Below are 20,515 nucleotides of genomic sequence, written 5' to 3'. Positions count from 1 at the left end.
TATCGTAAAAGAAATGACACGTTTTTTTCCATTTTGAAAATTTTATTAGGTTTTTTTTTTTTTTTTTAATAGATATAGCGAGCAAGCGAGCAGGCGGGTCACCTGATGTTAAGTGATTACCGCCGCCCATGAACATTTGCAGCACCAGATTTGCATTTTTATAGTTAGCTACCGGCAATCATCATCATCATCAACTGATAGATGTCCACTGCTAGACATAGGTCTCTTGTAGGGACTTCCACACGCCACGGTCTTGCGCCGCCGCCATCCAGCGGCTCCCTGCGTCTCGTCTGATGTCGTCCGTCAACCTAGTGGGGGGTCTTCCAGCACTGCGTCTTCCGGCAATAGAAATACACATTTTGTATTGTACAAAATTTCAACTCTGTACTTGTTGTTACACTTCACGAGATACAGCCCACTGACAGATGGACGGACGGACAGCGGAGGTGGTATGATGATCCCGTTGGCACCCTTTGGATACGGAACCCCAAAAAAAGGAAGTGGTTATACTGTCACAATTCTGCCGCTAGTTAAGGTTATTACTTATTAGCTTTAAAAAGTGAAAAATCTCTTTACAGGTGACTCTCACTTCATCTGTGAAAATCTTCTCTGTGGTCGATTCTCGCGGAAAATTTTCTTAGTTTGATTTTTTAAATTCTCAGCTCTGGACTCATTTTAACTACATTTTAACGTAGCTTACAAAACTTTTTACTGCTCTGGACTCTAGTTTTTGATTCCAATGTTTCCCTCCTACAGTTAGATAATCTCCCCACACGAAGATCTTACAGAGGCAAAACAAAGATCAATCAAAAATTCTATAGACACAGAATTCCTTACATGACGTCTATAGTAAGTTTTTTTAGTAAAGGGTTCCGTACTCGTAGGGTGCCAACGGTGCCCTATTACTCAGCCTCTACTGTCCGTCCGTCTGTCTGTCAGTGGGCTGTATCTCATGAACCGTGAACACAACCGAACGAAGTATGACGTATTTCTTTTGTCGCTCTAACAACAAAATAATATCTAAATTTCAAAATGGCCACCAAAAATTAAAAATACAGTGCGATAAGGCTCTCTTGGAACTTGAATGACATTGACAGGGGGGCTGTTGGAGAACAAAGGCTTAGAAAGTTAGAATATTTAACCAAGAGTAAAGGGGACACTTGATGGCAACGTTAGTCCCGATTTTCGCCACGCGCCAAGATAGCCTTGTTGCACTGTAAAATATAGAAAGTGTTATATCTTGTACAAAGGTACGGAACCACGCATGAGCGAATTCGACTGGCACTTGACTGGTTTTTTGTAAGCTAGCTGTGGGTAAATAAATACTATCATAAATAAAATGTGGAACTGCGTTTACGGTTACCACGTACCAGAAGGTAGCCACTATATCGCATATAAGATCTCACACGAAGCTTGGTTACTACAGTGAGATTTAATGGTAGAAACACATTTACTATGCGTTTCATATTGGCGTTGAGCCTAATGTTTTTTTTAGGGTTCCGTGCCTCAAAAGTAAAAACGGAACCCTTATAGGATCACTTTGTTGTCTGTCTGTCTGTCTGTCTGTCTGTCTATCTGTCTGTCTGTCTGTCTGTATGTCTGTCTGTCAAGAAACCTACAGGGTACTTCCCGTTGACCTAGAATCATGAAATTTGGCAGGTAGGTAGATCTTATAGCTGACATTTGGGGGAAAATCTGAAAACCGTGAATTTAGGGTTGGATCACACAAAAAAAAATTAAATTGTGGTTATGAACTAATAATTAGTATTTTCAACTTTCGAAGTGAGTGACTACATCAAGTAGGGTATCATATGAAAGGTCTTCACTTGTACATTCTAAAACAGATTTTTATTTATTTTTATGCATCATGGTTTTTGAATTATCGTGCAAAATGTCGAAAAAATACGACTGTAGTACGGAACCCTTATTGCGCGAGCCTGACTCGCACTTGGCCGGTTTTTTTAAACTAAATCTTCCAAACATATAAAACCAAAAAGTGACTGACTGACTGACTGATCTATCAACGCATAGCTGAAACTACTGGACGGATTGGGCTGAAATTTGGATTGTGTTATGTTTACTTTGACTGTAACATAATATAGGTACATATAATAATATATTAACATGGAGTGATTTTTGTCGTCTCAACGTGGACATCCACTGTTGGATATTTATTTTCTTGTAGCCACACACAATTTTCAGCCGCTTGTGCCCAGCGTTTAACGTCATGTGTTCTGTGGTGAATGTGTTTCTAGCATTATTATCGTTTATAACATCTCGCACGAAGGCCAGTGGTTAATTATTGCTAATTACTGGCGAAGGCCGCACGGGCACGACAACGATTTTGGAACAAGATTTTACGTTTTACTTAAACGGGTTCTTAATAATTAGGTTATTTAATTAGCCATGTAAAACAGGGCACCAAAGAAAGTAGTTTTGATCCCAGTGTAAGTACTTTTTTTTATTGATTTGTTCACATCTTACACTACTTTAATATAGCTTGTTTACAGAACACTTCTAACGGCGTTCCTGGCACAGTGGTCTAATAATAATTAAGAAATTGTCAGGTTCAATTTCCGGCAAAAGTAAAAAAATTAAAAAAATATTCAATTAAACTTTTACAAGTATTTTGAATCGTCTGCTGCATCTATCACTGGTTTGGAATGCCTAAGTAATTTGGAAACTTATAATTTCTTAGTAAGGAACTTTCCAAGTTCCTTAAAAGCTTCATACATGGCGCTGTTCATACTCTTCCAGGAAGAAAAAGGATGCTCACCCTTATTCCGAAAAATTAAAGAGTTACCACAGGATTTGTAAAAACTAAAATCCAAGCAAATAAGTCGTGGGCATCATCTAGTAAAAACAGGGCATCGCTAAAGTGAAAGTTGGAGTACATATTTTAACATGTACACAATAAACTCCTTTCCAGCCCTCTACCACGCGTGTGCCAACAGCGACGAGTGCAACGACGGACTCGTCTGTCTCACGCCCAACATCACTGGCACTACGCCCGCGCATCTCAGAGTCCACTCTCCTCAAGACAAGATATGCCTTTGTGACACCGAGAACGGGTATCGAGAGAAGGAGCACGCTTGCAATGGTAAGGACATAGTACTGCTGCATTGCTTGACGCTAAGGTCTGATTTGAATTACCTCAAGCCGCATATCACTAACGCAACTAGTCCACTCCCCTCAGGACAAGATATGCCTTTGTGACACCGAAATTGGATATCCAGTGAATCAAAAAGTTTTAAACGTATGATTTTGCATTAATGTTTGTGCGCGCTACGCTCGTGCGTTATATTGCATTCTGTAAAATTAAACAAAGATTTCGTAGTTTCTATCATCCATATTGTTCAGGCATCTTCTTCTTCGTCTTCCCCACTGGTACTGTGCTCCCCAGTGGACTGGTTTCTACACCCAGTCTATGAAACTGACAAAAAAATTGCGCGCACTACGCTCGAATCGATGTTTATTGATTTCGTGTTTCCTTTTCAATTTCATTCTTTCCAAGGAAAATTTTAAAAATATTATGTTAATTGTCTGTCAGCTCTTAACACATTATCAAAACTAATTTTTTTATATTATTTGTCTGTCCGTCCATTTGTCCGGGCTAATACTCAAAATAGCTGAACCTATTTGTCGGAAATTTCAAAGACATTTAAAAGAACAAAGAGTGACCTAAAACGAATCTTATTACGCCGAATAAAGATACGAATCTACGTGAGGTTGTTACAAGCTAGTTTAAAATTAAATTCTTTTACAATAGGATGTATTTTCTATGGGTTTCAGATGCTGAAATCATCAAAATTTCGCTCCTCGCCGTGGCCTTTGTGTTCTGCTTAAGGAAAATTCTCGTCCACTAAAAATCACAGTAAACTATCGCACTTTTCAGTTTTTTAATAGTAACTAAAATGTTTTAGTCGGAAATATCTATGCACTTAATTAATTAGGTAAGTATCTACTTCTGAAAATCCATCTTGAAGTAAACTAAAATATTTTATCAAAGTAAACTGAAAAAAAAACTAAAAATTACACTCTTTTTACATACAAAAGGGACGGCATTTTTTAGTTTATTTTCTTTTTAGTTAAAGCCTTTTAATTAAGTACAAAGATATTTCCAAATGCATATGAAAAAAAGTATTTCTAAGTAACTATTCCTAAAATATTAAATGTAATTGTTTATTATAGAATTTATAGATAAATTCTAATAATTGTTAGTCACTTTTAAACAAATTAGTATTTAGTGTTTTTGCTAACTAAAATAATGTCACTTTTAGAAATTATGAAATAATTTATTTGAATCAACATTCGTAATTTTTAATGACACTATATTACATTTACACAAAGCAAATCAGCGAATGAAAAAGCATAGAAACCGTGTTTCTAACAATTATTGTCATTCGAAAATAGAGGCCACAAATTCACAGGCCACAATCATACGTAATTTCAACCACTTGAACAAATTAAATTAGCATAAATCACAATAGACTCATGATTGCTTCGTACTGTGTGTGCAACACTGCGAGCCGTGATTGGCTGACTCAAATTGACAGTTACCGCGTTACAATAGAATAATAATTGAAGATCTGCAAAATAATATGCACCAACCAGCATGGTAGAAATTTTGTAATGCCATAATGTAGCACTGTAGCACATGGAATATTTCTATGCCTTTGTCGTTCACCGAAGCAAATGCTTCGATTTTTTCTGTCACAGCCGAATTTCTAAAAATCCTAATTACAAATTGCTCAATTAATTCAAATCAACCTAGTCCAAAATTACGACAATTCGCTTTGTATCTACTTTCTGTTTTGTCTGTCTGTCTTTATGTTCGTTTTGTTGCCTACTGGCACGCTATGACATCGTGTCATATACCAGTAGGTATATCGTGTGTAAAAAGGAAAAAATCCAAAATGACTACATTAATCATTTTTCTCACTTACACACTATAGGTATAAATACGTGTAGCATATGAGTGAGAGAGATGATTTAGCGCCACCATTTTCAATGATAATTTGTTTATTCGTCAAAATTAAGGCTGTCTTTCAAATTCGCCTCTTGTTTTTATGGCTAATATTTTACAATTCAATATTTTTATTGCATTTTTATCACTAGAATTTTGTCCACTAAAATAAATGTGTACATAGTTATTTCATATTTTATTGATTATCAAATAAATTTAAATATTAGAATAGGTCCCTATTTAAGGGTGTAGTTAACCCTGTAATAAATTATTCTCACAGGGCTTATAATTTGTAAGCATAAAATATGCCCTCAAATAATTGATAAAAGATCAACAGCAGGGTTAGCTATGCACTTGTTATTTTGCATTTTATATACGTACCTAACTAAACAGAATGTAAAATGTAAATAGTTTTAAATGCACACTATATTAATTAAAAAATGTGAAGTTTTTAGATTTTAAATAACAGTTTGGCATCGAAGATAGTATAGAAGTTAAGTCTAGAAAAACGGTCGATTTTCCTAAATGTTTACCAAACGCACGATATTTTATTCATTTATTTATTAAATAACATTTTTTACTTAGATATTTATTACAAAAAATAATTGTATTATTTTTAAAATATCCATGTGAATTATTTGATTTTTTACTAAAATGTGTTTCCATAATTACTTGAAATCGGTATTTAGCTGGTATTCAACAATTAATTAACAAACATAATACTAAGGCTTATCGGTGTAATTAGGTGAGATGTAATTAGATGTGTGCCTTAGAATATTATATAGACGTGTTTTATTTTGTGTTTTAAATAAATATTATATCACTGCATTAATTTTTTTAACTTTAAAATCTACCCTCCACAAAAGTCGGGAAAATATGTAAAGATGGTATCCCAGAAAGCATTAAAGACTAGACTCATTCTGAGCATGAAAAAAATTGTCTATATCAATATTTTTTGCTGTAAAGTTAGCTCTTGAATAATGCTTAAAATGAGAATGTGAAAAGCATATTCATTTTAAGCATGCTGTTGGATAAGCATGCATTTAATAGCAAGATCTCTGCCAATGCAACGTGTGAAAATTATTGTACGCTCAAAAAGACTAGAACCCAGAGCCGTAAAACCAGTTATTTTAAAAAACCTGACGTTTGGTAATTGGGTAATGATTTATGATTATATACTCTTTGGTTATTGGTATAAAAACTTACTAGTCAGTGGTCTGTGATGTCTGTGATAAAAACCAAAAAAGACTTGCGTTTTTGGCGGGAAACGCGAAGTGCGCTTTTTAATTGAAAATTGTTAAAAATATAGTTTTTGAGTGTAAATAGTACATTATTTTGTAAATAGTTTTCGTTAAACTGTGGTACAATGCCGTCAGATAGTGACGGCTGTGATTTGGAACCAGCAGCGGGCAAAAAGAGGAAGAAAATGCAAAAGGAGAAACCCTCTGAAAGTGATGGTGCAAAATACAAACCATTTATAAAACCAGGGTATCGCCGGGCGTACGGCGATACTAGTACCAATTCAGAATTCCCTGTATACGTAGAAAGCACAGAAGATATCAAACTAGGAAACAAAAACCCCCTAGTGGTATCCAAATATTTTAAACAAGTAAAAGGTGTAAGTGAAAGTAGGCGCATAAACGCTACTAAAATTATGCTTGTCTTCAAACAAGCGACAGCGGCTAATGACTTTTTGAAGCACGAGTGCCTTTCAGTTTATAAACTTCGAGCGTTCATCCCGGCGTCCTCTGTGGAAAGGGTAGGGGTGGTTAGGTTTATTCCAAAAGAATCTAGCAATCAGGAACTATTCAATAAACTCTCCTCGGAAAGTGAAGTAATAGGTGTAAAGAGATTTTTGAAAAAAGTGGGAGAGGAGCTAATTCCTCTCTCCACTATCAGTGTAATTTTCAGCGGTACTAGTCTACCGCAGTATATTTATTTGGACAACTGGAGATACAAAGTTTTCACTTATGTTCCTCCTTTGATGCAATGTTTTAAATGTATGAAATTTAACCATTATGGGAAAATTTGTAAAAATCAGCAAATATGCTCACGGTGCGCTGGTGAGCACCATTACAAGGACTGCACGACGGATACACTGAAGTGCAGCAATTGTGGGGGTGCGCATCTTGCAATATCAAAAACGTGTCCTGTAAAGGCAGCGAGAATGGAGAGGAACAAAAAAGAAACCTACTCAAAAGTAGTTCAAATAAGTAGTGCGAGTTTCCCTCCACTCCCAAAGCCTCAGAGCCCTCAGACATATGAAAAAAACCAAACTACATACTCACAGCCTAAGCAAACTACACAGACAAAGACAGAAATTTCACACAATGATATTGTAAATAACTCTAAGCTTTTAGGAGCCATAGTAAACACTTTGGTTACAATAGGGAACTCTAATAATATTAAGACTACTAATCAAATCAAAGAAACATTTTTAGAACATTTAAGTAAAATATAATGGATTCTCACCTAACTATTGTGCAGCATAATATCCAAAGTATTAACAATAAGAAACCCTTGGTTAAAACATTTTTGGAACAACATAATATTGATATTTGCTATTAAATGAGACCTGGCAAAAAATACAAGTAATCCTATTAGATTTTCAGGATATAATTTTGTAGGAAAAAATGCAAATAATGAACATGGTGGAGTAGGCATTTTATTAAAAAATACATTAAAATATAAAATATTGCCAACACAATTTTATCAAGATGTCCAGTCCATAGCAATTTCTCTAGAAACTAATATAGGTTCCGTGTCGATTCTATGTGTTTATTGTCCACCTAAAAATAAAAATAACAATTATTGTAGAATTAATAAACTTAAAAATATTATTGCTAGCTTACCAAAACCTTGTATAGTATCAGGAGATTTTAACGCGCATCATATTGCTTTTGGGTGCAATTGTACAAATTCAAGAGGCAAAACATTGTTTGAAATTTTTGATGAACATGACCTATGCCTGTTAAACACAGGTGTATCTACTACAGTACAAAGACCTAATGCAATAGCTCTGCTATTGATGTGACAGGGGTGAGTCCCGTATTAGCACCTCTATGTGAATGGTCAGTAGGTGACGATCCTTTGGGTAGTTACCACTATCCAACTTTTACAAAATTAAGCCTAGTTCCATCTAAATATTCTGTCAATGACAAAGTAGAGAAATTTCTATTTCATAAAGCAGATTGGACCAAATATTATGCAAAATCAGAGGAGTACTTTAAAGGTATATCTTTTGATGAAATAGATCCTTCACAGTCGTATGATAAGTTCTGTGAAGTTTTAAATACTCTTAGAAAAGAATTCGTTCCTTATGTAAAAATTGAAGGTCCTAGACTTTTTAAAACTCCTGCTCCTTGGTGGGATGAAAACTGTGAAGTTGCTGTTAAAAATTCGAGAGAAGCTTTACAGTTATATAAAAGAAATGGGTTGATGGAAAATTACATTAATTATAAACAATTGGATGCACAAAAAAAATTAATAATTAAGGATGCTAAGAAAAATAGTTGGTACAAGTTATGTTCAACATTCAATAGATATACTCCTATTACTCGAGTATGGAATTATATGAAAATGTTTAAACGTATTAAAACCCCACCACAGCATAAAAATGATGTATGGATTCCCGATTTTATTTCAAAATTTAAACATGATAACAATAACACAACGTTAAATACCTCTGTTTTCGAATTTAATAATGATTCTGACAAGCATATGTTACTTTTAAAGCCTTTCACTTTTGCAGAATTTAATATAGCACTTAAATCAAGAAAAAACTCTACACCCGGCTTAGATAACATTCCATATATAATGATTAAAAAATTGCATAAATTAGGTCAATTAGCTTTACTTGATATATTTAATAGGCTATGGGATAATCAATGTGTTCCAGAGAGTTGGAAGATCCAATGTATAGTACCGATTTTAAAACCTGATAAATCTTCATCTGATTGTAATTCATACAGACCAATATCACTAACATCATGCATAGGAAAATTATTTGAACAAATGCTGAAACTGAGATTAGATTATTTTACAGAAAAAAATAAATTATTACCAACATTCCAATACGGTTTCCGAAAAGGAAGAAGTGCTAATGAGAGTTTGACATCATTTGTATCGGATTTAAGAAGCTGTAAGTTATCAAAAGATGCTGCAGTATGTGTATTTTTGGATATAGAAGGTGCTTATGACAATGTTGATTTAAACTAGATTATTACTTCTCTTCATGAAATTGGCATTCCTGGAAAAATGTTAAAATGGCTATCAAATTTTTTAAATAACAGAAAGTTTTATGTTAAGTATAATAATATACTTCATGGACCTAACTCAACAAGTAAAGGCCTTATGCAAGGTGCATCATTATCTCCAATTTTATACAATTTATATACCTCTCAAATTGAGAAATATGTAACAACAAAGGATGTAAAAATTTTACAATTTGCAGATGACTTGTTATTATATAGTGTAAATAAAAATGTAGAAATAGCTGTAAATAATGTTAATTCAGCATTGACTCAGGTGCAAAATTATTACCAAAACACTTTAAAATTAAGTATTAATACCTCTAAAAGTTCATGCATGGTATTTGGTGGACCAGTAGATGTAAACATTAAATATAATAACTTAGATGTTCCAATTGTAAGAAATAAGAAGTTCTTAGGAGTAATTTTTGATACAAAACTAAAATTCGATGCTCACATTAACTACATTTGTAAAAATGCATTAAAAAGCATTAATCTTATTAGATGTTTAGCTGGTACATTTTGGGGTTCAGATCCCAAAGTTTTGACTTTGTTGTACAATGGTATGGTTAGAAGTCATTTTGATTATAGTTGTCTTGCGTATATGCAAACTAATCCATCGTTGTTGAAAAAATTGGATGTCATTCAAAATATAGGTTTGAGAATAATAAGTGGAGCAATGCGGTCTACACCTATTAATTCAATGGAAGTAGAAACATGTATCCCTCCTTTGCCGGTGAGACGTGTTTATTTGGCTGAAAAGTTTTGTTTGAAGCAACTATTCGCTAACTCTAACTTGGTAAACAAATTATTACTTCCACAGGATTTATTAAAAGTTACTGAAGCATCAATTGAAACTCTACAACCTACAGCGGAAGCACTTCTTTCCGGTAAAGGACCTACTATGTCAATGATTATGACTTATATGCATAGTATTGCTAGTAAGATAAATGTGAATGACGTTTGGCCTATGTATGATTGCCACTATGATGTAATAAACCTCGAAAATAGAATACACATCACTGATATTAAATCCAATTTAGACTTCCTATTGTTCATTGAAGAAAATTGTAAAAATCATTATAGGATATATTCGGATGGTTCTAAAAATGAGAACTTTGTAAGTTCTGCTTTTTATGATTCACAGTTAAAAAAATGTAGATCATATAAATTAAACTCTGACTGCAGTGTGTTTACTGCTGAATGCGTTGCCCTGTTCAAGGCATTGGAATATATCAAAGAAGAATTAATGTTTAAAATGAATAACTATGTTTTAATAACAGACTCGAAAAGTGTTCTTTTAGCTATAAATAATTTTAATTTTAGTAATTATAAATTAGTTTATATTATTTTCCAAATTAAAAATGTACTACTTAATTTAAAACAAAGGGGAATTAATATAGAATTTGTTTGGGTACCCTCCCACAGAGGCATAACAGGAAATGAAGTGGTTGATTCTGCTACAAGAAGAAGTAATTTTTATGAAGACTGTTCAAGTAGCATCAAAGTGCCATTTACGGATTTATGCAATACAATTAAAATAAGACAAAAGAAATTGTGGAGTGAAGTGTGGGATGTGACTAATAAAAATAAAGGAAAATGGTATGCGGAAATTCAAAAGGAAATACCAATACAACCATGGTATTTCAAAACAAAGTGTGAATCTAGAAAATTTACATCATTAATGAATAGACTGAGATTTGGTCACTGTCTGGTGCCAACACACCTGAATAAAATAAAAATACTAAACAGTAAAAAATGTAACTATTGTGAATATGAGGAGGCTGATGTTAATCATATGATACTCAAATGTCCAGCTTTTGGCATACAAAGACTTATATTAGCCAGTGATCTAAACACTATAAATATGGAACAAAAACAAAAAATTGATTTTCCCCGCCATGTAAAGGACTTGTTGTGTAAAACGTCATATTTTAAGTCTATTTTTAATTATATAAGTAATACTATAAATAAAGTGTAAAAACGTTAGACTAATTAGTTATAAGCAATTTTGTATTTTTAGAATAATATTTAGTTATAAGCAATTTTGTATTTTAGAATTTGTAAATTTTTGAAAGGCCTTAAAGGAGTGTTATCCAGGGCCGTAAAATAAATTAAAAAAAAAAAAAAAAAAAAAAAAACCAAAAAACCACAATAAACAGTAACCACATGAGGTGTATTTAATAATTTTAATAGCAATGGCAGAAGATCCTCTCGACGAAATCCTGCAATTTTTGAAGCTAGAGTCCAGAATCGATCTTAAACATTTATCTTTAGACCATTTACTCGGTGTGTCTGGCACTGAAGATGGTATACAAGAGCTACTGAAACACGAAAAAGTTATCCAGAGTGTTATCGAATTAACTGACGATAAGGCCGAGCAAGTGAGTAAAAACGCTCTTTTAATACTAATTAATATTACTGCTAACGAGAAAGGTGCATCAGAGTTATTGAAATATAAGCCAAGCACGACGAAAAACATCGTCGAATTGCTAATAGGTTATGTTAAGGATCCAAATAAAGAATACGCTGATGCCGCTTGTATGATTCTATCCAATATAAACAGAGTCGAAAACAACATAGGAGTGTGTTTAGATACATTTTTACCGCACTTGAACGATTTATTAAACATTTTTGTCAACATAAATTACAACCAAAAAGGATCTAAATTACATACTTAGCACCAATATTTAGTAACCTCAGTTGTTCTCCGCGCGTCAGGAAATGGTTCACTGAAGAAAATCCTTATATACCGCTAATAAAATTATTACCTTTTTGTAACTATGCTGAGTCTTCTATCCGACGAGGTGGAGCTATAGGCTCTATAAGAAACATATCCTTCGACACAATTTATCACAAGTTTCTACTAAGCAACGATATAGACCTGCTAACGTATCTCTTACCACCAATAATGGGCAATGAAGAATATGAGGATGAGGAAATGGATAAGTTACCGATATCCTTACAATATTTGCCAAAAGAAAAGCAAAGAGACGTTGATATGGATATACGTAAGATGGTCATGGAAACGTTAAACAAGTTGTGTGCTACAAAACATGGCAGAGAAGTTCTAAGAGATAATGGAGTGTATTATGTACTAAGGGAATACCATAAGTGGGAGAAGGATGCAAGTCTATTGCTAGCCTGTGAGAATGTTGTAGATATATTAATACAGAAGGAGGAAGAAGTGGGTGCTGAGGATCTGTCATCGATACATGTTCCAGAAGATATGACCGAGAAATTCAAGAACATGGATGAGGAATACTTGAATAGTGTGCAATAAAGTTATATTTCTATATCTATTTTTTTATTTATATTCTTATCCAAACCTAGAACATGTAGCCTAGTTGTGATAAAGCCTATCAATTATTGATTGTGATTGTTAAGGCAATGTTGACCCAAGTTAGTAATTGGATGGGTTATCAACTTTGGAGGCAAAAATTTGAACTTTTTGTTCTTTTTCTAAGCTGTGGTGAGCAGATAAAGCTTATCAATTGATTGTGATTGATAAAGCAATGTTGACCCAAGTCAGTAACTGGATGGGTGATCAATTGGCCTTTTGTTTTTCTCCATGAGCACATTAAGCTGTCGGTCCTGGTTTATATCACTAACATCTGATACTAAAAGCTGTAAGAACCTAAGTCTCATCAAAGTTGGCAAACACCGGGTTGTACCTGTTGAGTCACACTCCCGTGAGTAACTCTGTGACTCAAAAGGAAAAAAATAAGAAAAATCCTCTTGAGTCACTTATTTGCCTGTTGAGTCACACCCACATGATATAACAAAAGTTGACTGAATGGGAAAGTATTTAAATAAAAATAAAACAATTTACACTTCTTTATTTATTTATTTATTCTGCTTTATGTAATAAAAAATAATAATAAAGTAAGTATAGTTAATATTTAGTATAATATTATAAATAATAATAATAAATAAATGAATTTTATTTCAGGCAATAAATGTGAAAGTTGTTTGTCCTTCAATCACGTCGCAACAGATTGACGCGATTTTTTGCATGGGTATAGTTAAAGACCTGGAGAATGACATGGGACTTTTATTCTGGAAAATCAATGAGCTCTCACAGGATTTTTAAAACTTATAAATCCACGCGTATGAAGTCGCGGGCATCAGCTAGTAATAATATACAGGGTGTAAACAGAACGCTAGCAAAAACGAGCTAGTGATAGTACTGATGATTACTGATATGACACCACAAAAACACGCAAAAAACAAAATAAGAAAACCCTGTATTTTGAAAAGTTCACAATGTATAAAACATCTGATTGACGCTAAAGGTCAACGAAAGTTTCGTAAATAGGCCATTCGGCGTTAATCCCGCCATGTAGGTGGGTTATTGACCCGAGTTTTGCATGCTATACATTGCAGGTTTGGAAAATACTAATTCACTAAAACTACAAGATAAGGCAAATGATTATTATTAGCATTGGATTGTGTTTAGGTAGTATAATAATAACGCAAAGTTTTTGCTAGCGTTCTGGTTACACCCTGTATACACTATATTACATTATTAAATTAACACATTTCCCCTTATTTGTTACTCTATTCTCCTCCTAAAGGTGGATGCACATTACTTTCTGCAGCATACTGAACATGGCTGAGAATGAACCCCAGACCTTCTCAATAAAAGGCTGACAACTTACCAACTCTATCACTGTTCATTTCTATTTAGTACTCCTCTTTAATTTCTGTCTTAATTGCTTCTATCTCTATTTCTATCATCCCAGTGTCTTCAGACTCCAATTCATCTCTTTCTGTCTTTATCTCAATCCTATCTATCTCTGTCCCACTCTCAATTCTTTCTACTTTAACAGGTTTTATATTTATTGGTTCTATAGATTTCTTAGCCTCGTTGCTTTCGGCCTTTATCATGTAAGGTTTCTTGCCGTTGATACAAACATGTGTGACTAAAGCCACTTTAAAAGCAAATTTTTTCTCACACATGTTACATGTAAAAGGCTTAAGCCCCGTATGCATTCTCATATGATTTGCCAAAGTGACCTCACTTTTGAACTGAGCGTGACATGTCTTGCAAACTCTTGGTTCTTCTTTAACGGTCATTTTTTTCATGTACGGCTGGTTACCATCACTACAATAGTGTTTGACCAGAGCCACTTTAAAAGCATATTTTTTACCACATTTGTCACATGCAAACGGTTTTTCACCCGTGTGTAATCTCATATGATGAACTAACGCCTTATTATTCACAAACTCATAGTGACATATCTCACAAACATATAGTGTTACCGGTTTGGTCAAATGTTTTTTCATATGTATTTTCAAACTACCCTCATATTTGAAAGTTCTGTTGCACGTCTCGCACACAAACGTTCTGAGTGAATGTATTTTCCTGTGAATCACGAAGTAGCATTTACGTTGAAATTTTTCATTACAAACTTTACAAGTGTACGGAGCGTCTGTTTGTACACTTTTTTCAGTGGAATGTGCAGTTTCTATGTGCCGAACTAAATCCTGTTTTTGAGTAAAGTTTTGTTCGCAAATGTCACAAGTGACAAGCTTTTCGTTGTTTTGTTGCATTGTTAACTGAAACAATCAAGAAAATTAATATAAATTGTCTGACAACAAAAGATGGATAGACGTTGGGGTCCCAAGGTGCTAGAATGGCGACCTCGCACCAGAAGACGCAGCGTTGGAAGACCCCCCACTAGGTGGATGGATGACATCAGACGAGTTGTAGAGAGCCGCTGGATCCAGGCGGTGCAAGACTGGCGTGTGAAAGTCCCTACAAGAGACCTATGTCCAGCAGTGTATGTCTATTGGTTGATGATGATGATGACAACAAAAGTACACTGATATATTTATTATCATCATCATCATCACGATCAACCCATCGCCGGCTCACTACAGGGCGTAGGTCTCCTCTCAAAGTGAGACGGGTTTTGGCCATAGTCTACCATGCTGGCCATGTGCGGATTGGTAGACTTCACTCACCTTTGAGAATATTATGGAGAACGAGAGTTCCTGCCTGAGAAGGCAGGTTTCCTCACGATGTTTTCTTTCACCGTTAAAGCAAGTGATATTTAATTAATTAAAACGCACATAACTCCGAAAGTTAAGAGGTGCGTGCCCGGGATCGAATCCCCGACCTCCTGATTAGATGGCGGACGTCCTAACCACTGGGATATTACAGCTTATAATTTATATTTATTATGCGACTATCTAATCACCGCAACTTCGTCCGCGTGGACTACACAAATATCAAACCCTTATGTTAACCCCAGGGATTGAATTTTCAAAAATCCTTTCTTAGCGGATGCCTACGTCACAATAGCTACATACGGCATTTGAATTGAAAAATAAATTCGTCTACCAGGTTCGGTCAGTCGGCTAGACACTTCCAATGTGTTATTGTGCTAGCCCATATGACCCACAAAACAGGCCCAAAGTTTTCGTATACAAAATAATACTTTTCTCACATAAAACTACTGCACCTCAAAGGTCAATAACATATTTTGTGCTATCTTTTTCACAATATTATGCATAGCGTAGACTGGCACTAGTGCCCACACTATGCTTAGACCTCTACTACATTTTAGAACATCTACAAGAGTTTGTAACAAGCAAATTTGCACTATTAAGTACTTACATAGGTACCTAAAAACTTGTACAAAAATCACTTGAATTTGAATATTTTTAGAACGCTACACGAACACTTCTTATTAATTCTTCGTAGCTTAGTTAGTTCATCTCATTTTTCCTTTACTCACAAATCACAATATATAGTAAATTGTGTGATTGAATAATAATGTGAATCGTTGAAACAATAAAAATAGAAAAATGAGATTTTATGATTTTAGAATAAAGTTGACAACTGACCACCGACCAGAAAAAAGTTAACTACTTTTTTTCTTATGGGTGGCTATGGGTTCTAGGACAAGCTCACGGCAGTCCATAATCATAATCATACTCCAGTCGCCATGCCAACCACAGATGCCAACTCTATGCAACTGTCGTATCTTGGATGAATGTATACTATCTCTATGTGTCGTATCCACAGAACAAGTCGTGCTGGTCCTGTCTGACCCATTCTGTGATAAAGACCCAACATTTTGTCTGTGATGCTAACATTATAATAATTATTATTAATATTCGTTTTTTGCCTCTTTTTCTCTTTTTGCACATGTTGGTGATTTACTTGGACGAATTACTACACTATTAGTGGTTTGTAGTCCTCAATAATTCCGCCAATGTCAATTCAGTAAGGCTCAAAAAGTCTAGAATCCAGAGCCCTAAAATTAGTTTTAAAAATATCAATTCAGTAGGCTCAAAAGGGCTAAAACCCAGAGCTGTAAAATCAGTGGCCCTACCGCGGTTGTTTGACAGCTACAATGTCACGATCGCAATCATCTCTGATTGGTTAATGCTCGCTCACTATTGGCTACAATGCATTGTTGCAACAAGAATGGCACAAATTCAACCAATCAGAACAATTGAGATTGTAATAATGATTGATGCAGGTTTTAGACAATCGCCCTACAGTTAAAAAAGGTCAATTCATTTCACTGGAGAAAAATCAGAGAAAAAGAAAAAAGCAAGAAAACAACCACATTAATGATTTATTGTTTAAACAATACGAATACAACCAAAAAAACATGATAAACTAAACTAAGCTACAAAGAAATAAGAAGTGTAAGTCCTGCTTTCTAAATTTAACTTCAATAGATTTCAAGTGTTTTTAGTTAGAAAAGTCGGACCCCTGACCTCCGATTTGGAGGCAGACGTCCTAACCACTAGGCTATCACAGCTAATTTACCATTACCACGCTGAACACCTAGGCTGATACTTTGTGACTTTATAATAATTAATTTTAATGTTATTTTTATATTATTTCAGTTAACAATGCAACGAAATAACGCTACAGTAAAAACTGAGACATGTTATGTCTACGTTAACGGTTGTATCGCTGCACAAGTTTATATTGAACCTAAAGCGGAAAATGCAACGGAAAACTCACAAGAAACTCAAGATGAGTGTCATGAGATAAATACTAGTATGTGCGAGAGTGATAAAACTATACCATATAGAGGGGTATGTCAGAAGTGCAATCAAAAATTCTCAAATCTGTATCAGTACAAATACCATATGAAAACCATGCATGCTGAAGAACAACCGTCCAAATTAAATAAGTGTACGATATGCCTCTACGAATTCGTAAGTAATTCGGCCTTGGTTAATCACATGAGATTACATACTGGTGAAAAACCATTTGCATGTGACAAATGTGGTAAAAAATTTGCTTTCAAAGTCGCTCTGGTCAAACACTATTGTATTGATGGTGACCAGCCATACATGAAAAAAGTGTCTACTACAGAAAAACTAAAGTTTTGTGATAAAAAACCAAAAGTATGTGAGGAAAAACCAAAAGTTTGTGAAATATGCCATGTTCAATTCAAAAATGGGGTTACTTTGAAGAATCATATGACAATGCATACAGGGCCTAAGCCCTATACATGTAATATATGTGCGAAAGTATTTGCTTTTAAAGTTGCTTTGCTTAAACATTATTGTATAAATGGTGACCAACCGTACATGAGAAAAGTGACTGCTACAGAAAAACCAAAAGTTTGTCAGGAAAAGTCAAAAGTTTGTGATATATGCCATGCTCAGTTTAAAAGTGAGGGTACTTTAGCCATTCATAAAAGAAAGCATACACCCTTCAAATGTGACAGGTGTCACAAAGAGTTCCTGTATAGAGCCACTTTAGTCTCTCATGTCTGTGGTAACGGTGGAAACCCTTACATGGTAAAGACTGAAACCATAGAGACAACTATAGAACCAATAGACAATATAGAAGCTGTTAAAGTAGAAACAGAGAGTGGGATAGATATAGAAGTGAAGGATATGATAGAGATAAAGAGAGAAAGAGATGAATTGGAGTCGAGAGGAATAGGGATGGCAGAAATAATGATAGAAGCAATTAAGACAGAAATTAAAGAGGAGTAATAAATACAAAAGATGGTTCATCTGCAGACTGTGCCATGAGTCTATCGAGACTCCGTTGCACATTATCTGCTACTCATCATCATCATCATCATCAACCGATAGACATCCACTGCTGGACATAGGCCTCTTGTAGGGACTTCCACACGCCACGGTCTTGCCCCACCGCCATCCAGCGGCTCCCTGCGACTTGTCTGATGTCGTCCGTCCACCTAGTGGGGGGTCTTCCAACTGCGTCTTCCGTCGCGAGGTCGCCATTCCAGCACCTTGGAACCCCAACGTCTTTCGGTTTTACGAACTATATGCCCTGCCCATTGCCACTTCAGCTTGGCTTCAGCTATCTGCTACTGCCCTGCTTTAATGCACAAACGTAGCCTTAGCACAGTAACGTAGTAGTAGCACAACCCGGACAACACATCGTGTACACTATGTGTTGTCCGGGGTGGATGCTACGTTGCAATTCCAGTCAAAAACGTGCTGCTGTATCTGGCGACCACAGGATTTGATAAGAAAATGTGAAGTGGAGGCAAACAATAGATCGGAGACGGTCGCAGTGATAAAGGGTATTCAAGAACCTGCATAGCCCCAAAGTAGAAGAAGAAGAAATAGAAAAGAACGTTGATAGCCTAGTGGTTAAGATGATGATTAACCCATCGCCGGCTCACTACAGAGCACGGGGTCTTAGAGTGAGAAGCCATAGCAGTGGCCATAGTTTACCACTCTGGCCAAATGGAGATTGGCAAACTTGACACACTTTGAATCGTCAGGTAGTTTAATTTACCACTGGTTCGGAATGCTGTTCCTACCGAGAAGAACCAGCAAGAAACTCGGCGGTTGCTCTATTTAAGTTTTCAATTTACAATGTTATTATACCATACTATACAAGCCATTGCAGCCTTGGAAAACCTTTAAACATTATGGAGAACTCTCAGGCATGCAAGTTTCCTCACGATGTTGTCCTTCACCGTTAAAGCAAGTGATATTTAATTACTTATAACGCACATAACTCTGAAAAAATACAGGTGTGTGCCTTGAATCAAACCCCCCGACCTCCTATTAGGAGGGGGATGTCCTAACCACTAAACTATGGCAGTTAAGATAACAGCCTTTTATTCAGAAGGTCCAGGATTCAATCCTAGGCATGCACCTCTAACGTTTCGTTGTTATGTGTCGTCTAATTAAATACCACTTGCTGTAATGGTTAAGAAAAACATAGTGAGGAAACTTGGGTGCCTGAGAACTCTTCATAAACTTTATATAGGTATGTGAAGTCTTGCTGTACTTGGTCAGAGTGGTGGACTTTAGCCTAAACCCTCATTCTGGGACCCATGCTCAATAGTGGGCTCGCAATGAGTTGATTATGACTAAATAGAAATAAAATAGAGTAAGAAATAAAGGGAAATGTGTTAATTTAAAATACTATAATAGTTATTTATTTGTATGTATTTTGATTTGATAATAAATTTAAAAAAAAAAATAGTTAAATAATACTTTAATTGAAATTTCATTATTATTAGTTAAGTACATAATAAATAATAAGCAGAATAAATAATTATTAAAGCTAAGTGAAATGAATTGTTTTATTCTTATTTAAATAAATCCTGGCCACACAAAACACCGACAGAAACGCGACTTTTAGAATTTATATTAAACGGGAACCCGTATATTCAATGTACTGTGTGTTATATAATCAGCGTTGCCAGTTTTTTAATTGCCAAGTCGAGATTTTGGAACTTTTGAGTGAAAAAAGCGGGATTCTTTCGTCGAAAGCGGGACATGTTAAAAAAACGCATATAATCAGAAGTTTTTAAATATTTATCTATTTATTTGAATTCAAATAACGTTTACGTGACAATATATAGAAAAAATCGTGCGCTTATCTTCATTAGGTACGCTCCGGGGGCGGGCGGCCAGTCCACACTTCCCAACAAGAAAATAGTAGTTACTCCCTAAAGATATTATCTTAAAGACAATAGGACATCTTAGAGATTTTTTTCTTGTAGGGCTTGTCTGTGCCACCCGCTCACGTTTCCTCAGCACGCTGCACGCACGGTCGAGTTATCCCCGAAAAGCGGGACTGAGCCTGTCCCGCGCGGGACATTTGATTTTGACTTGAAAAATCGGGACGTCTGGCAACGCTGTATATAATATAGTAGTACGCGACAGGTCGAGATGGCAGTCGCAGTGGGGACCCCCAGAGCGGGCTACTTATGCAGGACGTCGCTCGATTCCCATCTCGAGCTTGTATCAATACTATAGGTAGGTATTACGTACCTACAAGACTGCTCTATGGGTACCTACGTATAATATAAAGACTCGT

General features: G+C 35.2%; 4 protein-coding genes across 6 annotated transcripts in view; 3 read left to right on the top strand and 1 right to left on the bottom strand.

The window, feature by feature from the left end:
- The window catches only part of sosie, a 31,946-nt gene extending 26,158 nt beyond the window's left edge, over window positions 1-5,788 (top strand). For all 3 annotated transcript variants that reach the window (XM_069508310.1, XM_069508309.1, XM_034983132.2), the window contains exons 4-5: window positions 2,930-3,100; window positions 3,793-5,788. In XM_069508310.1, coding sequence (XP_069364411.1) covers window positions 2,930-3,100; window positions 3,793-3,866 — 245 coding nt within the window. In that variant the 3' untranslated portion in view covers window positions 3,867-5,788. The remainder of the gene's footprint in view (window positions 1-2,929; window positions 3,101-3,792) is intronic.
- Window positions 5,789-9,188: 3,400 nt separating this feature from the next.
- On the top strand, window positions 9,189-12,514 carry LOC117995132 (protein HGH1 homolog). The gene is given in 2 exon segments (XM_034983128.2): window positions 9,189-11,889; window positions 11,892-12,514. Coding segments are annotated over 2 exon segments (1,083 nt in total). The 5' UTR covers window positions 9,189-11,414; the 3' UTR covers window positions 12,500-12,514.
- A 1,388-nt stretch (window positions 12,515-13,902) lies between these two features.
- On the bottom strand, window positions 13,903-14,772 carry LOC117994985 (gastrula zinc finger protein XlCGF8.2DB-like). The gene has a single exon (XM_034982960.2). The coding sequence runs from the start codon at window positions 14,770-14,772 to the stop codon at window positions 13,903-13,905; it is 870 nt and encodes a 289-aa protein (XP_034838851.2).
- A 1,954-nt stretch (window positions 14,773-16,726) lies between these two features.
- LOC117994984 (putative zinc finger protein 66) lies at window positions 16,727-19,752 on the top strand. The gene is made up of 2 exons (XM_069508286.1): window positions 16,727-16,884; window positions 17,089-19,752. Exon 2 carries the CDS (start codon window positions 17,095-17,097, stop codon window positions 18,196-18,198), a length of 1,104 nt encoding a protein of 367 aa, XP_069364387.1. The 5' UTR covers window positions 16,727-16,884; window positions 17,089-17,094; the 3' UTR covers window positions 18,199-19,752.
- The last annotated feature ends 763 nt before the right edge of the window (window positions 19,753-20,515 follow it).

Source organism: Maniola hyperantus, chromosome 28, assembly GCF_902806685.2.
Source record: "Maniola hyperantus chromosome 28, iAphHyp1.2, whole genome shotgun sequence".
Lineage (NCBI taxonomy): Eukaryota > Metazoa > Arthropoda > Insecta > Lepidoptera > Nymphalidae > Maniola > Maniola hyperantus.
Note: the sequence above shows the minus strand (reverse complement) of the source record. Positions and strands in the feature narration are given on the sequence as shown.